This window comes from Corylus avellana, chromosome 2 (assembly GCF_965113065.1).
Source record: "Corylus avellana chromosome 2, dhCorAvel1.hap1.2, whole genome shotgun sequence".
NCBI classification, from domain to species: domain Eukaryota; kingdom Viridiplantae; phylum Streptophyta; class Magnoliopsida; order Fagales; family Betulaceae; genus Corylus; species Corylus avellana.
Window position 1 is genome coordinate 41,415,788 of NC_142491.1, and position 18,665 is coordinate 41,434,452.

At 36.4% G+C, this 18,665-nt stretch overlaps 2 protein-coding genes across 2 annotated transcripts; one reads left to right on the forward strand and one right to left on the reverse strand.

Annotated features, from left to right (window-relative positions):
• Positions 1 to 1,980: 1,980 nt before the first annotated feature.
• On the reverse strand, positions 1,981 to 4,923 carry LOC132162589 (Leucine-rich repeat protein kinase family protein). Its single transcript, XM_059572853.2, has 2 exons — positions 3,240 to 4,923; positions 1,981 to 3,057 (listed from the first exon to the last, which is right to left on the reverse strand). The coding sequence occupies exons 1-2, from the start codon at positions 4,714 to 4,716 to the stop codon at positions 2,384 to 2,386; spliced, it is 2,151 nt and encodes a 716-aa protein (XP_059428836.2). The 5' UTR covers positions 4,717 to 4,923; the 3' UTR covers positions 1,981 to 2,383.
• Positions 4,924 to 10,545: 5,622 nt separating this feature from the next.
• On the forward strand, positions 10,546 to 17,102 carry LOC132167584 (Nucleotidylyl transferase superfamily protein). The gene is made up of 12 exons (XM_059578594.2): positions 10,546 to 10,743; positions 10,845 to 10,943; positions 11,046 to 11,130; positions 12,012 to 12,081; positions 12,690 to 12,750; positions 12,832 to 12,885; positions 13,193 to 13,349; positions 13,433 to 13,529; positions 14,561 to 14,670; positions 15,402 to 15,508; positions 16,204 to 16,314; positions 16,416 to 17,102. Exons 1-12 carry the CDS (start codon positions 10,654 to 10,656, stop codon positions 16,530 to 16,532), a joined length of 1,158 nt encoding a protein of 385 aa, XP_059434577.2. The 5' UTR covers positions 10,546 to 10,653; the 3' UTR covers positions 16,533 to 17,102.
• Positions 17,103 to 18,665: the final 1,563 nt, after the last annotated feature.

Consider the following 18,665-nt stretch of genomic DNA (forward strand, 5'->3'; position numbering starts at 1 on the left):
GCGTTTCCAGAGCCAACAAAATCAGTTCAAAAAAAGGACCTTCACCTCCACACAGAGATACCTCTGTGTTTGTAAAGAAATCTCCACAAGGGTCACTCTAATGCGTTAATATCTATTCCCCTAATGCTTTTCTGCTAAAAAAAGGCTAAGAAGGTGAGAAACTATCAATGTGCACAAAACATGCTCAAATATTAGCTTTTATCTATATTTTGGTCTTAAGCCAATTCTGCATCTAAGAAGATGAGACAACCAATGTTCCATTCTTCAAAAAATGACCTGTGAAATCCATTCCAATCAAATGCTTAACAAAGGATTTGCTGCTTCTCTGTGCAACGAGCCTCTGAGATGTTTAAAACACAGAATTTCCCTCTTCTCAACTTCTCAAACAGGAAAATTTCAGTTGGTCAAAACAATGTAATTTCAAATGATCGGGCATTCTCATATCAATCTGATGACTGGTAGTTGAAATTTAATTCTGGGTTTTCACATTTACAAGTAATCTTCTTCTCAAATGGCAACAAACTGGTTGTTGAAAAACATTTCCTTAATTGTTTGCGTGCATGAGTGAGCAATACACTCTTGCACTTCTTAGTTAAACAATACATACCAAAAAAACATTCTTCTTAAGGTACATCTGCCCCAAAACTTCTTTATTTGAAAAGACTACCCTTACATGCTTGTTCGTCGTTAAGCACTGTGAGAAAGCTTGTAATTTCTCCGAGACATGAGTAAAAAATGTCAAGCTAGCATAGCTAGACTTCATTGATGAACAAATACAGACAAGAGGCTCTTTGGAAGTCAAATAAAAGGCAGATTGATTACCGAATAAATCCAAAGGACAGCCAAGAATCTTCTGGCAGATTGATTCAATAGATTGGGAGTTCACCCCCTATATTTGCGCCACATTGTTGGGAAAGTAGAAAATCAATTATCTGTTCATCAGTGCGTTATATTTGACATGAGAGAGATGAACACTCAACATTGAAATTGACATCTGCTAAAGTAAAAACAAGGAGAATAAAGATAGATAGATTAGAAAAAGATGTGCGGATATCATATGAAGTTGACAATGGCGTGTATTAAGATAACATCCAACAAGAAAGATATGACAATTCATAGACATGCACTATAGGTAGAACCACTGAATCAGTACTAATATTAGAATGATTACAGAATAAGCACCAGATTATCTAAACTAAACATTTTTCTAATGATAAGAAACATTTTACTTTATCAAAATTTAACTAAAAAACAAAAGTGATGTTAAAGTTGGTCTTAAAATTTTATACCATCTTCACTTTATGCTTTGACTAATATACTCCTGGTAAAGTAACTCATACTAAGAGCAATTAATTCATATTCTATTTCTCTGGTTTACAGCTAAATGGGGCCAATCAAAGCATGCTCGCATATAATCCTATACTCAAGTAGCAGGCAAACAGCACAAAGGTTCAGCCAGATAATCCCAATATATATATATATATATATATATATATATATATTGTAAACGAATTGAGCTGTTTCACAACAGCTCGAACTCGATGTTATAAACTTAATTTGAATTTAATTCATTTATTAAATGAACCAAATTTGATTAAAAATTTAAATGATACTCCTTGGTTCATGCCACTCACAATGACTCTACTCGTTTGCCTTTTTGATTGGTGTAAGGAGGATGTGCAGATATAATGCAATGAAAATTAAATACAAAATCGGAAGAAAGAGAAAGAGCGAAGGGTGGTTCCATGTTAGACACTAATATCCATTACTAGGAAAAAGCCCAAAATGGTGGTTCGGAGCATACAGTAGCTTGGGTCAAAAACTATGGGTCGCTCCGGCGTGGCGATAATTTGCCCACCCGGACCTGAAGTACAGCTATCACAATCTTTAGATTTGCATAAATTGGATCCATGTGACTCGTATATAATTTTTTGTGTACTCAATTGTTTATAATAAGTTTTTTGCCATAGCAGAGTGAAAGAAACAACAAACAGAATAATCAACTTCATTGAACTACAAACAAGAAACATTGAAAAGGTCTGCTAAGAGCAAGACGAAAGAGACATTCTTTCAGAAAGAATCGAACAGCCAGCCAGCTCGCTAAGTGTCAACTTCTCGTAGCATACCTACATTCATCTAAGCCCCCCATGATTGACAATTGACAAAGAGAATCTTACAGAGAATAAGAACATGAACACAATTACATCATTTTCTCTGCCCCCATTTTCAATTCTGGAATGATTCATTCATTCTTTCTTCTTCTTCGTTTTACTAAAAAAAAAAAGAAAAAAGGAAAAAGGAAAATTCACCAAACCCTGTATCTATCAGCGAACTAAACGGCAAGCTTCACCAATGGCCAGATTCGTAGCTTTATTGGATTTTCTCAATCAGTGGACATGGCAAGCCTGTCTAAAGCATCATAGACATGCCTCATTGCTGGTCTCCTTTCCGGGCTGTTATGAACACAAGCCATTGCAATCTTGAGAACTGCGATAATCTGCTCTTCCTTGTCTACATCTTCAGCCAAATATGGATCCAAAACATCTGAAAGTGGCTTCTTTTCTTCAATGCAGAGCTGAATCCAACGAACAAGATCCATTTCCGAGTCACCCACTTGAACTATAGGCAATCTGCCGGTAATCATTTCTAGTAAGATCACCCCATACGAATAAACATCCCACTTCTGTGAGGGTTTCACCACTTTAAGTGCCTCAGGAGCTTGATAACTAGATCCGACATTATTAGTAGCTGAACTAATTGTAGTAACATCCGAGGTTGCACTCTTTTGCTGTCTCTCTTGTTGTTTCTCTGTGGCCATTCGATTAGATTGCAGGGTTGGGGACCCTCCTGCAATATTAGCAAGCCGCCCAAGTCCAAAACCAGAAATCTGGGGTTCCATGTTCTCTCCAAGCAATACATTACTCGGCTTTAAGTCTCCATGGACATATTTTTTGGGGCTAAACTCATGCAAATAGACCAAGCCTTTTGCAGTTCCTTTCATAATTTTCAACCGAACAGACCAAGACAGTGGTGTAAATGATACCATTCCAGGTTTCCCTGATGTCATTAAATCAAAACAATCAATTCAAAAACAAAAAGACAATAACCAAAGCTCCTTACAATAAATCATAACTACTTGAATAACTACCATAAAGACAAGATTTTTTTTTTTTTTTTTTTTTAAAAAAAAAGGAAAAAAAAAAAATCTACTTCAATCATAAGGGGCTGGTAAAAATTACCATGAAGTGCAGTAGCAAGGTTTCCATTAGGTATGTAATCATAGATGAGCAGCTTCTCATCGACAGACCAATAAAAGGCTCTGAGAGCTACAATATTAGGATGCCTTAGTTTTCCAATTGCTTCTACTTCTGTCTGAAATTCCTTAAACCTTTGAGAACCCCCTTCACCCAATCGCCTCACAGCTAAGGTTAGCCCATCTTCAAGCACAACTTTGTAGACAATCCCAATTCCACTCTTTCCCAGAACAAAAGCTGATGCCTTAAGAAGCTCATCCAAATCAAAAGCTACCTGTGTGTCCAACGGCACAAGGTCACACTGCTCAACATGTTCTGATAAAGTCTCTGATTCGTCCTTTCTAAAGCACAAACAGTCCTTTCCCTTACCTCCCTTCTCATAGCCATAACCATTTTCATCCTTACCCTTACCACACGCAAAAACCCTGGTATAACAATACGAGAACAGCAACCCTACAAGGCAAATGCCAATTACATCACTCACTACAATTGCAATTATAGCGCTCTTACTTAACCCTCTTGCTTTCTCACTCTTTCCAGCATTATCATCAGGATTCTCAGGCGGATAGTTATCTGGCAAAAATGGAATTGAGGAAGGTGAACTCGCACTCGGAGTTTCCGAAGAACATGGGTTCTTCAATGGAGGGCCACAAAGCCCAGGATTCCCAATAAAAGCTGTTGGTCCTCTGTTCATCAGAGCACCATTTTGGGGTATAGGCCCACTCAAATTGTTATAGGTGAGATCAATATAAACCTTTTCAGGAAGGTTTCCAAGGCTAGCTGGGATTGAACCAGAAAAAAGATTATGAGAGAAATCAACAGTGCCTTGCAAGCTAGACAAATTTCCCAAGTCACTAGGAATTGAACCATTGAATTTATTGAATGAGAGATCAAGTCTTTCTAGAGAGATCAAGCCAGTCCCAAGCCCTTCTGGCAGAAAACCAGTGAGATTATTTTGACTGAGAACAAGGGTTTTGAGTCTCTTGCATTGAATAACTGAAGCGGGTAAAGACCCATTGAAGAAATTCTGGGATAAATCTAAGGTTTGTAGGTACTTGAGCTTCCCAATCTCACTTGGCACGGACCCAGATAAGGAATTCCCGTAAAGGACCAAACTTTGTAGCCCCTGAGCTTCAAAGAGCTCAACAGGCAAGGTTCCAAAGAACTTATTGTTCCTCAAATTTACATGGCGGAGCTGAGAGAGAGCTCCAAGAGCAGAAGGAAGAAACCCATAAAGTTTCTTCTTTGGAATGCTAACAGACACAACTCTTTGTTCTTTGCATGTAACCCCATTCCATGAACAAGGGGTCTCATCAGAAGAGTTCCAGTTACTCAGAGACCCTTCTGGATCTTCTGTAACGCGCTGTTTGAATGACAAGAGGGCATAGCCTTCGTTACTCAAAGAAACCACTAGACCATGAGAGTTGCAGAGAAGAATAACAAACAAAACCAAGGGAAACATGTCCAGGAAAACGAAAATGACCGTTGTAGGAAATCTAAATACAAAGATGAGGCTTACCTCTCTGTAGCCGAAACCCAAGTGATGAGAACGCTTAGTTAGAAAAATGGAGGTACGAGACAGAGAGTGTGAAAGCTTTGACAGTGATGGAAAAGAGGAAATGTTGAAGAACGGTAAAGGTCGAGCAAGCAAAGACCTTGGGCAGATGGATGATAAAACAAAACAAAATGGGAAAAGAAGAAAAGTTGGCGAGAGAATCTTCATACGTACAATGGCGGAATTACTCCAACTCCAACCAATTTCTCACGATATGTTATAGGATGTTTCCTCTCGTGAGTCATGAGTAACAACAGTCTCATTTTTTTTTTTTTTCTTTTTCCTTTTTAAAAATGCAAAATAATATAGTTTTAGTCGCATTCATCTTGCTACTTTCAATTAACCTTTGAATTATCATAATTAAATAAAAAAAATCAAATAATTGATTTTAGAATGCCGCCTCAATATTATTGAACAATTATAAAATAAAAATATAATATCTAATATTAATTTTTCTCCCTTTCTTTTATGGCATGTCTAACATCAATATTGAGTAGAGTGGGGGGAGGGAGTTATGACTCCTTCCTCTCCGCCCTCTTTTTCTTTCCCCATTCTCCCTCATTTTTTCTGCCTTCATCAGAGATTGATCCGGATGCGTGTGTCAAGGCCTCAAGGGTCTTTGGGGTGCTTTTTAGCGGCGTGTGGCTGGCCGGAGATGGCGCGTGAAACTCATGTGGGTGTGTTGAGTTTTTGTTATTATATTTTCATTGTTTTTAAATAAGAATGTATTCTCTCTAGTTATACTTTTAGTAGCGATCTATGGGGTGAAATTTTATTTTATTTTTTCAAGTTTTGTTTTCACGAATCCTTAAGAATAACGGAATTGGTTTCCGATTGATCTTTTGTTTCCTTATGGTTCTTTTTCTAGGAGTAATAGACGGATGACGGAGGAGTTATCAAGCATAAAAAAAATAATTGTCACTATGGTAAAGGTAGTGGAGGGGATTGCGATTGATAAAACACTAGCAGCGGAGATTAAAAAAAAAAGAAAAAGAAGGGAATCAAGAACCTGGCAGCGGATAGACACGTGATTCTCAGGAATTTGCTGTAGATCTGAAACTGATTGAAACAATGACTTTTCATAGATATTATCTTATAATAGTCCGTATGTCATAGATAATGTTGGAGTTATGAAAATTTCAAATTATATCTTTGTCATTGTATGAGCATTTTGCCAATTTGATTGTTATATTAATGAAGAGATAATTCATTAAAAAAAAAAAATCAATATTGAGCAATCTTTCTCTTGGAAAAGAACATTAATATTGAGTATACAAAATCTAAACACTTCTTTTTTTTTTTTTTTTAAAAAAAAAACATTAATATTGAGTATACAAAATCTAAACACTTCTTAAAAAAAAAAAAAAAACTATCATCAAACATTATAGAAAAAAACACTTTTCAAAATTATTATAAAGCACAAGTTATAACCATTTAAAAAAAAAAAAAAACTTTTTAAGAGCATTATCAAACATATTTGAAATAAAAATAAGGTTAGGTTAAGAGGAGGGGTCATTTGGAAAGACAAAAGATTAAATTATTTAGGCAAGAGAAAGCTGAAATTTGGCGTGGAGTAATTAAGTCCTTAATATGAGATGGAAAATAAATAAAAAAATGTTCTCTTTAATGAATGGAAATGATCGGACGGCCCACAGTGGAAGATACCCAAGTCAATGCGTTGGACAGTCATGATTAACCTCATTTGCATATGGACCGTTAGGGAGACATGGTATGATTGTGGTCACTTTGTGCCCCAAACGATGACCATATTTTTATTCATTACAAAAACAATAATATTAATTTGAGGCCGTAACATTGCCTTGAATTGTCCACGTCTCACTGTACCAACTTGCCAGAATTGACCATAAAAATCAAACAGATCATATAATATTAATGGTCCTGATCTTTCCTTCCAAGTGGGTCCACCAGTACGGCACAACTATAGCTATCGAAAGTTAATTGAAAAGCTCGTGAGATATGGAGAACGTAACGAGAAATTGGCACTTAATTGCACATGAGCCTCTTGAAGTAGCCGTTTGTCAGTGGTGAACGGTGAAGTGTGAACCCCACTATGGCCTGTTATATTTAGGGATATAAAAGAGAAACATTTAGTTTTCGAGGTGCTTAATGTAAATTAAGAAAGTGTTGGGAAGTTGGGTGTGCCCCAAAGTTGTGCACGAGGACAGCCCTCACGTTGCTGTGGTCTGGTCTCGAGTTTAGCATGGGTAATTAGTAAATAATTAGTCCTGGGTAATTGGTAGAGACTATAGAGTGATGCTAAAATAATGCATCCATAGATAAATAATCATGCTAGATTAGAGTGCCCTTCGCTGTCATTTTGGCTTTTGGGTACCATCATCGAGAACATACAACTAAATTATCAGTTGTTTTATCTTACTACACATAAAGAGTAACACGTGTTTTAACTAATTTTTATTTTATTTGTTTAAACAATTCACATTAAATCTCACTTAAAACACGTTAAATTAGCACACAGCTAACGTGATAAATAAATGTAAAGAGTAACATTATTTTTTCATAAAACTTGATTACCATAATTTGATTTTTTATTTTGGTTCCTTTCTATCGGTGGAAGATTTTAAAAGAAGTTTATCAACGGTAGACGAAGTAGGATGATTTGAACATAGCTAAAGTTGTACATCCAATTTCAACTCGTTGGGTTAGTAACAGTGTTTATCAGTTCTTGAATCAACCCTCATTTAAAAAAAAGAAAAATTTAAGAGCAAATGAATGCTATTAAATTGGTTCAATAAAATATGAAAGTATAATATATAGCATTAGTCTATTGAAATTTAGAGAAACTTATGTTGTAGTACGAGTCTCCTAACAACCCCAGAACGAGCCCCATAACTCTAGTTTGAATCATGTCCCAACGTTCATATTCTGATCTCACTATCATACTGATTGGAGGGAGAGGACGGTGATTGGAGATGGGTGGGGGTGGGGTTTTGGGGAATGTGACAATAAGTGGAGGCCAATTATGTCCATGCCTATACTTTGAACATGAGGCTAAAACATGGGCCATGCCCCATGTTGTGTAGATGGCTATAGAGGACAGGAACTGGAGCGAGCGTGACAAAATGAAACATGGTTCCAACATAGGCAAGCCTACTCCACGCTTTACAGCAAACAAAAATATTACTTAAAAACCTTGCTTTTCCCCTTTCCCCTTTCCCCTTTAACGAAGACAGCTTTTGGGCTGCCCGCCCATCTGCCCGTGTTACAGAACACAACAGTGATTAGTATCACTCATAACTGTACACAGATTAACACCTGTACAAAAGAATATTTGTCGGTTGCACTCACTCATTTTCTCCCTATGATGTTCTCCTTTACCCAAGCCATTTGTCTATATTTTTTTTTTGGAATAATCCTTTTTTTTTTTTTTTTTTGTTTTCTTTATTCCCCCGTGAATTACTCCGGATGTCTTAGAAATTAGAGCAGTGTTAAGTGGCGTTCTATTTTGAGCTCATACACCAGTTGGTCATTGCATTTGCAGGTTAAGAGAAGGAACTTTAGGATGTACAAGATTTCTTATGCAAACGAATAAAAGGGAATATATGGATTATGATGTTATTTGTTCCTTTATGGCATGGAGCCACCAATTATAGTCTCAAGGACTGTTCAAACGGGACGGTTATAATTATCTCGCTAACAGCTTATGACCCCTAACCATTAATTACTAATAGCTAACAGCTTTGGTAAGGGTTTATTAAGCGGTTTTTAAAATAAGCCTAAAAAATAGTTTAATTAAAGGCTCAAAACACTTAAAAAATTCATATAAAAAAAAAGATTATAAAATCACCAATTATTGAATTGAATAACCGCTAACCGCCTTATTAAAAAACGATAACGGTACAAGGCGGTTGCGATTAACCGCCATTAGCAGTTATAGCTAATAATCGCCAGTTATAACTACTTGAACACCCCTAGGTCCCCTACTCCATGGGTGAAACTACGTAGGAGCTTGTGGCTTTAGGCCCCAAGTTCCCATGTTTTTCTAAAACTTTTAAAAAATGCTGTTATAATTTTTTTAAAATTAAAATTTTATTCTCCAAATTTTTTATTTTTTTAGTTTTATCCCCAAATTTTAAATGCTACTTCTGCTTTGATAGTCTCATTCATGGTAAAGGAGGAAGTGGCTGCAGTTTTTCTATGTTCATTTTAGGACATGTCACGTTTTACTATCTGTATATGTGATTTTGTTTTACATCTTAACTTTTTTCAATTTTCTAAGAAACTAGGCCGATTTATACTACTTTTTGGAAAATACTTGGGTAGTATCAATTTTGCGACAGCTCACTTGTAAATTGACTTTGATCTACATCAACCACTTAAGCCCCACTCCATGTTAACCACATCACCCCCATAATGAGAGTGATGAACAAAACACCCATTTGGCTGATTGTGGGTCTCCTTTTATAGAGAACCACGATCAAGCTCTGACTCTTACTCCTCCGTTGAAGCAAGAGAAAACGAGGTGGTTGACATCATTAATGCAATTGCGAAGGCAACAACAAAAGAGGCAAATTGAGGCGGTGGGATGGATAAAGGCAATTATATGAAAGAAATGGTTTGATTAAGGTTGTATGGCTGACATGGTAATACCACATCAATTTGTAAGAAAACGTAATAAAATTGAGAAAATGCTACATTTATTAGATTTAAAGGCCAATGGACCGGACCATGTGGTGATCACAGCCACCAAATCGCATGTCAGAGGTGGTCTAACAACTTCTGATCGCTCCAACTTTAAGAATGATGTAACTATCGTGACACCATATAAATTATTAAGTGCACTAAAATAAAAATTATAATAGTAAAATAAATTATTTCTATTACGATTTTTTGCATAATTAGAGGCGGCTTCATAGCTAAATTGTTTTAACACCTTACTTGGACAGCTTATCCGCACATCGCGGATGAGGCGGTGCACATGACCGCCCCGGTGACCATATTTTTGGAAAGAAGTGTGATTCTGTGTACTGGAGGGAATAATAAAGCGTTTAAGGACTATAATAAAAGCCACTATACCATCAAAGAAAAAGAAGAAAGAAAAAAAAAAAAAGACGACGAACAAGAAAAGGTGTGGAATATTGCAAACGATTTCATTCGAGTAAAAGCAAAAAAGATGAAAACAAACGGGTCAAACTCACAATCAATCCGGAGAATATTTAGAGCAAGGATAAGATAGACAAGGGTACAAAAACAGTGTGATTAGTTGTCAATTACTAGTGACTAGTGTTAGTGTTGGTCAATGGGTCATGGACTCATGGCTGTATTTGTGTTTCTATGCACATTTTGGACTGTTTAATACTTTTAATTTAAACTAGTAAATCAAGAATTTTTAGCATATTTTATGTATATTTTGAAATTAAATAGTTTAGATTTTGTTATATCAACATCTATCACTTTTAAAATACTGTAAAATAAGATAATGATTTGAAATTTGAGTATATATATATATATATATCACAAAAAATCCTAAGAATTTATGATCCGTGTAACATTGCTTATAAAATGGGCCTTCACATGGCCCGCCCATTTAGGCCTATTAAATATGGTCTTGGGCCTGCACAATTGCTTAGCACTTCGCCTACACTTCGGTCAGTTTGGTGGGTTTATGGGTAGCCCAATTTTGGGTGTCCAATGCGAATAGGCCATCTGGCCGTCCCGCTGGATACCGTGCGTTCAAGTGACGCTCGTTAGTTGTCTGAGCTCCTCCATGGAATCGAACGACAACGTTGAACGGTCCCAGCCAATTGAGCCAATAAATCCAGCAGGCCGAACAAAGTTTGATCACAGAACAAGGACGAGACGATAATGACGGACGCTTGCATCCGAGGTGTCTTGGAAGCCATCCACTCAAGTCCCACTCAAGCAGTTCTCTATCTCTCCGGCGGAGCCTCTCAGGTCTTCTCTCTCTCTCTCTCTCTTTATGTTATGCTCCTTGAATGTCATGAATGGCTTTTAATTAATTAATTAACTAACTGATTAATATAATATGCGGTCAGGCTCTAGGGTTGCTTCTATCGGTGCCTGGAGCTTCGAATACGGTCCTTGAAGCCGTGGTCCCTTATTCTAGAATGTCAATGATCCAGCTCCTCGGCAAGGTTCTTTTATTTGTCTGTTATTTCCGGATTTTAATATTGGATTTCTCATTCAAAATTACGACGTTTTGAATTGTTATTTTTTGTTTCCAAATGTTGTTGTAGATTCCGGCCAAGTTTTGTAGCCGACAAACCGCAGAGGAAATGGCTTTGTCGGCTTATAATCGGGCGCTCAAGCTCTCTAGCACAGGTGAAGCATTATTTGAGATAAGGAACCAGTGATGGTTTTCAATAATATTTTCACTTTCCTGAAAGAAATGACAGTTATACTAATCGGTGTTCCCATTTGTGCATTGCTCCAACAACTAAAAGTTTCTATATAGTAAAGATTGTTCAAACTTTTAAGGCAGGAAAGCAGCTACTGCATTGCTACGTAGAGCTTACTACTGCATTGCTTATGCTCTACTGCTAATAATTGTCGCTTGTCAATTTTTGTAGTCCTTAATTGTGTTGATGAAGAACTTCAGTCTGTCTGAATCTGATTAATTGTGTGGTTTGGGAAAAGTGGAAAAGAAGAAATTCAGCAATTAAAACTGTAATGTTTCATTAAATGATCTCGAATACATGATGCTGCAACCAGAAAACCGGATTATTATTATTGCACAAGTATTGCTGCGATATTGATTGATGATCCCGGTTGTGCAAAGCTTTGAAAGTCTTGGAATTTTGTTTTTCTTTCAAGCCAGTGTGGTTTTATAATTAAGATATTTCGACAATACCTGTACCCTTAGTACTTTGATTGACTTTCACATAATCTTTATGCTGGATTGCTGTTTCAAGTTAAATTCTCAAATTTCACAATCTGTGCGCCCATGTTGCTTCCACATACTTAGTATCTTACTCATTTTTCCCCATTTAAAACTCATTGGCCTAACTGTGACTATTGCTAGAATCGCTTGCAAGCTACACAACGACACTATCAGTTTAATTCTAATTGTTTAACAACCTTGCTAGGAGTATGGAAGTATTTTTGTGTACTCATAAACAAGCGTATTTGGTGTAATAGATATATTTTCGAAATCCAACTTTTGTGTTGTGACCTTATGCGGCTGCTATTTGTCCATTCAATAGGTTCTCCAGTTCTTGGTGTGGGTTTTACTGGTTCTTTGGCTAGCACACACCCTAAACTTGGGGACCACAGGTATCTTTTATCAAATTTTCAGTATCAACAAGATACTTTTCATGGACACACACGGACACCAATTTCATTTTATAAGTAAGCTTTGTCTTTATAGTAATGGAGTTACATTTCTTGTTCTTCAAACAAATTGGTAACCTAATGCATTCATGGATTTTAGTAACATCGTAGAACTCTGGCCGATGAGAGAGTGGTCTTCACTTATAATTTATTTATTGCCTTGTGGGTCCAACTGATTGATATGAATATATCATTATACTTTTTTTTTATTTTTTTATTATGGATCTCCATCTACCTATATGATACACATTATGCCTTTCATAGAACCCTTCCCACTTTCTGTTTACAAAGTACTCAAATGAATATAGTTGATGTTTCTCTTTTTTGTCCATTTCTGCACATCATCCCAATGTTTAGGCACTGACAAGGATCCTCTCTACTATTGATTGCAATTTAAGTGACATTAGTGAATGACTGTTATTCTAAGTGTAGCAAAATTCTGGATCTTGTAGTCTGTAACATGTTCTTTTGCGAGGTTCGTCCTGATTGAGCATTTTTTTTTTCTTTTCAACTTGGCTCAGCTCAGCTTTTTGTTTCATCATCATTTTCAGGTTTTACTTGTCAACAAGGACAGCTGACCGGCTTTGGGTATCTACAGTTACACTGTCAAAGGTAGTTTATGGGACTTATTTTGGTTTTGTTTAATAGTAAGCAGTGCAAAATGTATTTAGGTCTGTTACTTGACTAATGTAGGGTTTGCGCACAAGAGAGCAAGAAGACAAGGTTTCAAGTCATATTGTACTTCAGGTACATGTTGAATAATGTTAACGATTTACTTATCAAAAAAATAATAATAATAATGTTAACAATTAATTTTAATTTCTGAGAAGAGCTGATTGCTTCTATTTCGCTGAAAATGCTATTCCCTGTTAAGAATTCTCGAGATCTCATAATAAGTAGAGAAGGATTATCTGGCAAAAGAATGTGTTCCCTTTGTTACATTTGAATGTCTTTGCCAAACATGACATGCTTGATCTAATACTTTCAATCTGTTTCTTATGTTGTAACCCACTTCCTCTAGCATTTTAATTAGCCTCTTATTTTTTGGTTTCAGGCAATTGCAAATGCATGCATGGTTCCAGCAACATTTGATTCAGGCTTGACAGAATCAGATGTATCTGATGAATGTGGAAAGCAATTCAATGAGGATCAAGAATTAGAGCAACTTATAAATGGGCAAATATGCTTTAAGATTTACCCATTTTTAAGTGGTATTGACCTTTGGTTCCTATCAACCTCAATTACCACAACACATTTTTTTTTTCCTCTCAATCATCTAGTAAATATTTTGTAGGCACAGATATGTCAAGTGCTGAAAGGAAGATAATTCTATCTGGTTCTTTTAATCCGTTACATGATGGGCACCTCAAGCTCTTGGAAGTTGCTGCTAGGTACATTAACTATATTCTAGAAGCTGTGATTCTTAAATGTTTTGAGTCACTTTTGAATCATCTCATAGGACTGTCATCTTTTAGGAAGTTTCCAGAAAGTTGCATACGCATTCCTGATACAGGAAACTAAATCTGTCCTTCACATTTTGTGCTCTTTCTTACAGTACATAGGATATTCATGTTGTTCGAGGTTAGGAAAGGGTTGGGTCATCTTGTTTTACTCTGTTTCTTCCTTTTGTGGGGTCTCAGCTGCCCTTAGCATAGCCTTAACTAAGTACACTCTTCCACACCAACTTTTGTGTTTTGCTTGTGAGTATTTGCAAATTTTATGATTATAGTTGGGGCAGTTGAAAGTATTTCAGACTCTTATTCGCTTTCTCCCTGTCCATTTTTAATATGTTCTTCAGGTTCATTGGGTTGTGGTTATACTTTTCTGTTTCTTCAGGGGGTCTTGCTGATGATGTGGCTTGCATGGTCCTTAACATTTCTTTCTGATATTTTTGGTTGGTTTCCAGGCTCTAGACCAATCATACATGCAAAATGTGTAAAAAGCATTTTTATTATGGTCCACTGAATCTTCATATTCCTTTTCTTTCCCCTCTTTAAACACATCAACAACATTCTTGTGGAAAAAATTGAAAACGAAAATGGCAAAATTTGAACCTTAAGTAACGAATTCAGAAATTGAAGCAAGTCTTATCTCTCAACTGCTTGAATTGGCTAATAACCATTTTTTCTTTTCTTTTCTTTTCCTGATCTTTCATTTTAGTAAAATGATTAAATATCGGACAGGTGTATAAGAAACCTTGTAGAAAAGTTATGCAAAATATGTTGATCTATGCAAAATCAAAATACGAATGTGGTAAATAAATTTATTTTGAATGAAGTTAGATGGCTCTCCTAACAGAAGGCCCTCAATACGTTGCTTCTGAGATTAAACATTTATGTGGACCTGCATACTGTGTATGTCACCAATGCCAATGAGAATTTATATGGAACACTTCTCATCACTTTTTCTGTTGTTTATGCAGCATTTGTGGTGACGGGTATCCATGCTTTGAAATATCAGCAGTTAATGCAGACAAACCTCCATTATCAGTATCACAAGTCAAAGATCGTGTCAGGCAATTTGAAAAAGTTGGTGAGGTTGATTCTCTACATTGTTTTATGGGTTTCATATTCCTTCATATTTGATGATGATCTATGCTGTTTTGGACATTGCTTAAGTTTTGGGTAAATATTGTTATATCCTGCTTGGAACCCCTGCGTGGGGGTGGGGGCAACGAGGAAAAGAGAAGAACCAACCAAAGAATTACCATGTAGTTGGCTATGCGACTCTAATTTTTTTTACTTATCATTTTTTTATTTTATTTTGTAATTACTGCTAAATCAAAGCGTTAATTCACTCAAAACTAGTTTATTATTGCTCTGACTGTCTATGTGTGACTTTTGATGCTCTGTAACTGTAGAAAATAGGATTTAGCCTGCCCTGCATCTTCTATTTGCATTAATGCAATGTAGAACCAACAGGCATCCCGAAGACATTGCCTCTGTATATTTGTAATAATGAACGACTAGGATGGTGAAAGGTCTCCCTTATAAAAAAATACAGGTATCACTGCACTGATAAAGGGTCTATATTTTGGCCTATCACTCTTATGGGAATACGATTTGCACTCTCTCTTCATTCTTAAATTTTAAGGTTCTCCAAGATTTAGCTTTGTGATAGCCTCTGTGGTTCAAGCTTGTGTTAGTACTTGTATGGTTAACGTGGGAAACATTTATTATGTTAACCTGATTTATGGTGGAGGTAGCTGCTCATTATATGATATATAACCTGGACTTATTAATGATTGGTCTCTTTGAATACAGGGAAGACAGTAATTATATCCAATCAGCCTTATTTTTATAAGAAAGCTGAACTTTTTCCAGGCAGTTGTTTTGTAATTGGTGCTGATACGGCAGTGAGGCTAATCAATGTAAGATAATTTTGAACTGACATGCCTCACATATAATATTGTTCATAAAATCATCATCATTGCTACTTTCAATTTTAATGAAGTAAAGTGTATGTTATTGGGATTTGGATCCCCTTCCAGTTTCTGAAATTTCAGATCCAATCCATTCATTTTCATTCAAGAGCCATTATTCTGTCACGTATCCTACTACTAATAAAATAATAAAATAATGATGATTATTAATATCATTAAAAATTTATTATTATTTTATTAGTAATGAGACACGTGGTAGGATAATAACTCTTGGATGAAAATGGATGGCTTGGATCTGAAATTTTAGAAACTAGAATTCCCCTAGGAATTTTAGGGGATCCGAATCCATGTTATTGAAGCATGTCTCTGGCATATCCACGAGGCTAATCAATGTAAGATAATTTTGAACTGACATGCCTTACATATAATATTGTTCATAAAATCATCATCATTGCTACTTTCAATTTTAATGAAGTAAAGTGTATGTTATATATTGAAGCATGTCTCTGGCATATCCATGAAGCTATGATTTTCTAGAAACCTGCGTTTAGAGGTAGACTGGGGTTTTGAGTACAGGAAGGCCTAGAAAACAACCTACCCAGAATCTGAACTCATCTTGGGTGCAAAAAATAGAAGAAATCAGATGCCAGATAATTTTAAATCATCATCTGTTGCCTTTTCAGCCCAAATACTATGATGGGGACTATAAGAAGATGCTGGAGATACTCATTGGATGTAAAAATACAGGATGCACTTTCCTTGTGGCTGGTCGTAATGTAGATGGTGCTTTCAAGGTATGTCTCCCAAATTAAAAGCTGGTTAAGGCTCCCGCTCATTTCTAATCAATCTTATTTCCATGGAGAAGTATAAATGCCATTGTATAACTCTTCTGCAGGTTCTTGAAGATTTTGACATTCCAGAGGAGTTAAGAGACATGTTTATATCAATCCCAGCAGGGAGGTTCCGCATGGATATATCTTCCACTGAAATAAGGAAAAATCTTGGAATTTAAATCTTTTACGTACAACTTTCAGGCACGAACGATCTTCAATGTTGAAAAGATTATATACGCACATTAATGGATGAATCTGATCATCAATCATAGAAAGAAAAAAAAAATGTATATATCCAATACATTGTCCTCTACTGAACATATCAGGATGAGAAGAATGAGCTGGGATTTTCTTCTGATCCAAACAATGTCTGATTGAAACTGTAATCCAACCCATGGTAATTGTCATCTTCTGCGGAGTGTTAGGTGATAGACATTTGCTTACACAAAAAAAAGAAGACAGAAATGAAAAGGGTGAGGAACCATCAACTTTGTGGAGTTGAGGATGGTTAGAGGGATCACAAAATGAAATGGGTGGTTTCTTTTTCACCTTCTGAGCCAGTGTGATATTATATTGTGACATCCACTCGAGTCCATTCAATGTACGTTGGTTTGGGCAAATTAGGGAAGTTTCACTGCTCGAGTACAGGATGCCTAGCTTCATCTTGGAAAGAAGCCAACGTTGTCAATGTCACGACACTGTGCTAAAAGACAATTTGGGATGGGGGATGGAAAAAGGTGGTTTTTTTTAATTTTTTTTTTATATTCAATGAAGTATGTGGTTTGATATTTAGGACTTTGACGTAAAAATATGGGAACACTTTGCGGAAATGTGGCAAACTGTTGACCACTTGAAATATTGAAAGAAGATAAGGATCTCATTGAAATCTCATGGAAGTCTTTGTGCAATTTGTATACGAAAGAAAGTTGGTAGAAACTATATTGCAAGACAAGCCATTGAATCAAGAAACAGAGAAACTGCTAAAATGGACAGATTGTAACTGTTACATTAAAGTCTACCAGAATTCTATACTAGAGATGGTTACAAAACAAGAGCTTTAAAAGAAGCAGGCGGGAAGCAATTAATACTTGGCGCTGATATTAGAGTGATTGTTGTGCCTGGTATGAGTGAATTCAACCCCCGCAGCCTCCACCACATGCACCACAACCGGCACCGGCGTGACCTGCTGAGGTTTTGTCTTTGGATGCACCATCTGCACAGGCAAGGATGATAGCTGTAACAAGAGAAAGCATCACCAACGCACCCCAGAAGATGAAAACTAAACTGCTTAAGCTTTCACCGTTGCCGCCTCCGACCACTTCCTTCCATTCCCTCACCATCATCAACCTCTCTCTCTGTGTCTCTGTAGAAATGGTCAGCAGCAATAGAGGGCCTTGTAGACTAATATAAACAAAAGATGGGGGGATTCAACCCGCTGACCGGTGATTATATTTGGGAAAACTTTGCCACGTAGAATACATGTTAGTACAATGTATTGGGCGTCCAAAACCTTATCCCTTTCAAAGCCAGCGTTGTTGACGAAAACAAACAAATATAAAAACTAAAAAGTAAGGAGAGAGGGAAAGAGGAGCCTCTTTTTCACAAAGGAATCCAGAATTATTGCGAAGTGTCACGCTTCATTTTGGTATCAGTTTGCTTCTTTCCTTGAAGTCAACTACAAGTTAGATGAAAAACATACATGGAAATGATTATATATTTCTATTCTTTTATGTGTAAAAAGGATCTTAAAAAGAAAAAAACTTATCAACCCTATTTTCAAATACCCCTTCTGTAGTTTTGAAAATCAAAAGATAGATGAAGGGGGCAATTTAATTAGTCAGTTTACTTGTAATAGTATGAGCTCTTTCCATTTTTGACATGAAATGGACACAAAACCTGTATCAAGAATTGGTTTATATATATATATATTGGATTCAATGGTCATCGGAAAGATAATTTGTTTAAGAATTATCCATCTGATGGTGGTTCTTTTCCGACCTTTGTGCCATGAAATTATTGAACCGATTTATAGTTTTATTGGAAAGCAATAAAAGTAGAAAGTAGAAAGGTTGTCGGCTTATTCAGAAGCACGGGATAAGTAAGGTTATGTGGGCCTAGCTAGCAGCATCAATGAGGCTCGTGAAGGAACGGTTGTGATTAAAGGGAAAAGCTGGACCCAATCGAACAGACCTGCATTCCTGTTGGATCAACAAACTAGGAACCGTTGAGCCGGCCAATGTTGTAGTCGACCAAGCTTCCACCTTGTTTCATCTATAGAGTTAGAGAGTTTTGAATTGCGTTTGAAACTACGA

Coding starts and splice junctions, on each gene's coding strand:
- LOC132162589 (XM_059572853.2), bottom strand. CDS start 4,716: ATGTTTCCCTTGGTTTTGTTTGTTATTCTTCTCTGCAACTCTCATGGT. Junction 3,058..3,239: donor CCTTGCTACTGCACTTCATG/GTAATTTTTACC, acceptor TAATGACATCAG/GGAAACCTGGAATGGTATCA.
- LOC132167584 (XM_059578594.2), top strand. CDS start 10,654: ATGACGGACGCTTGCATCCGAGGTGTCTTGGAAGCCATCCACTCAAGT. Junction 13,350..13,432: donor GATTTACCCATTTTTAAGTG/GTATTGACCTTT, acceptor AATATTTTGTAG/GCACAGATATGTCAAGTGCT. Junction 15,509..16,203: donor CGGCAGTGAGGCTAATCAAT/GTAAGATAATTT, acceptor TTGCCTTTTCAG/CCCAAATACTATGATGGGGA.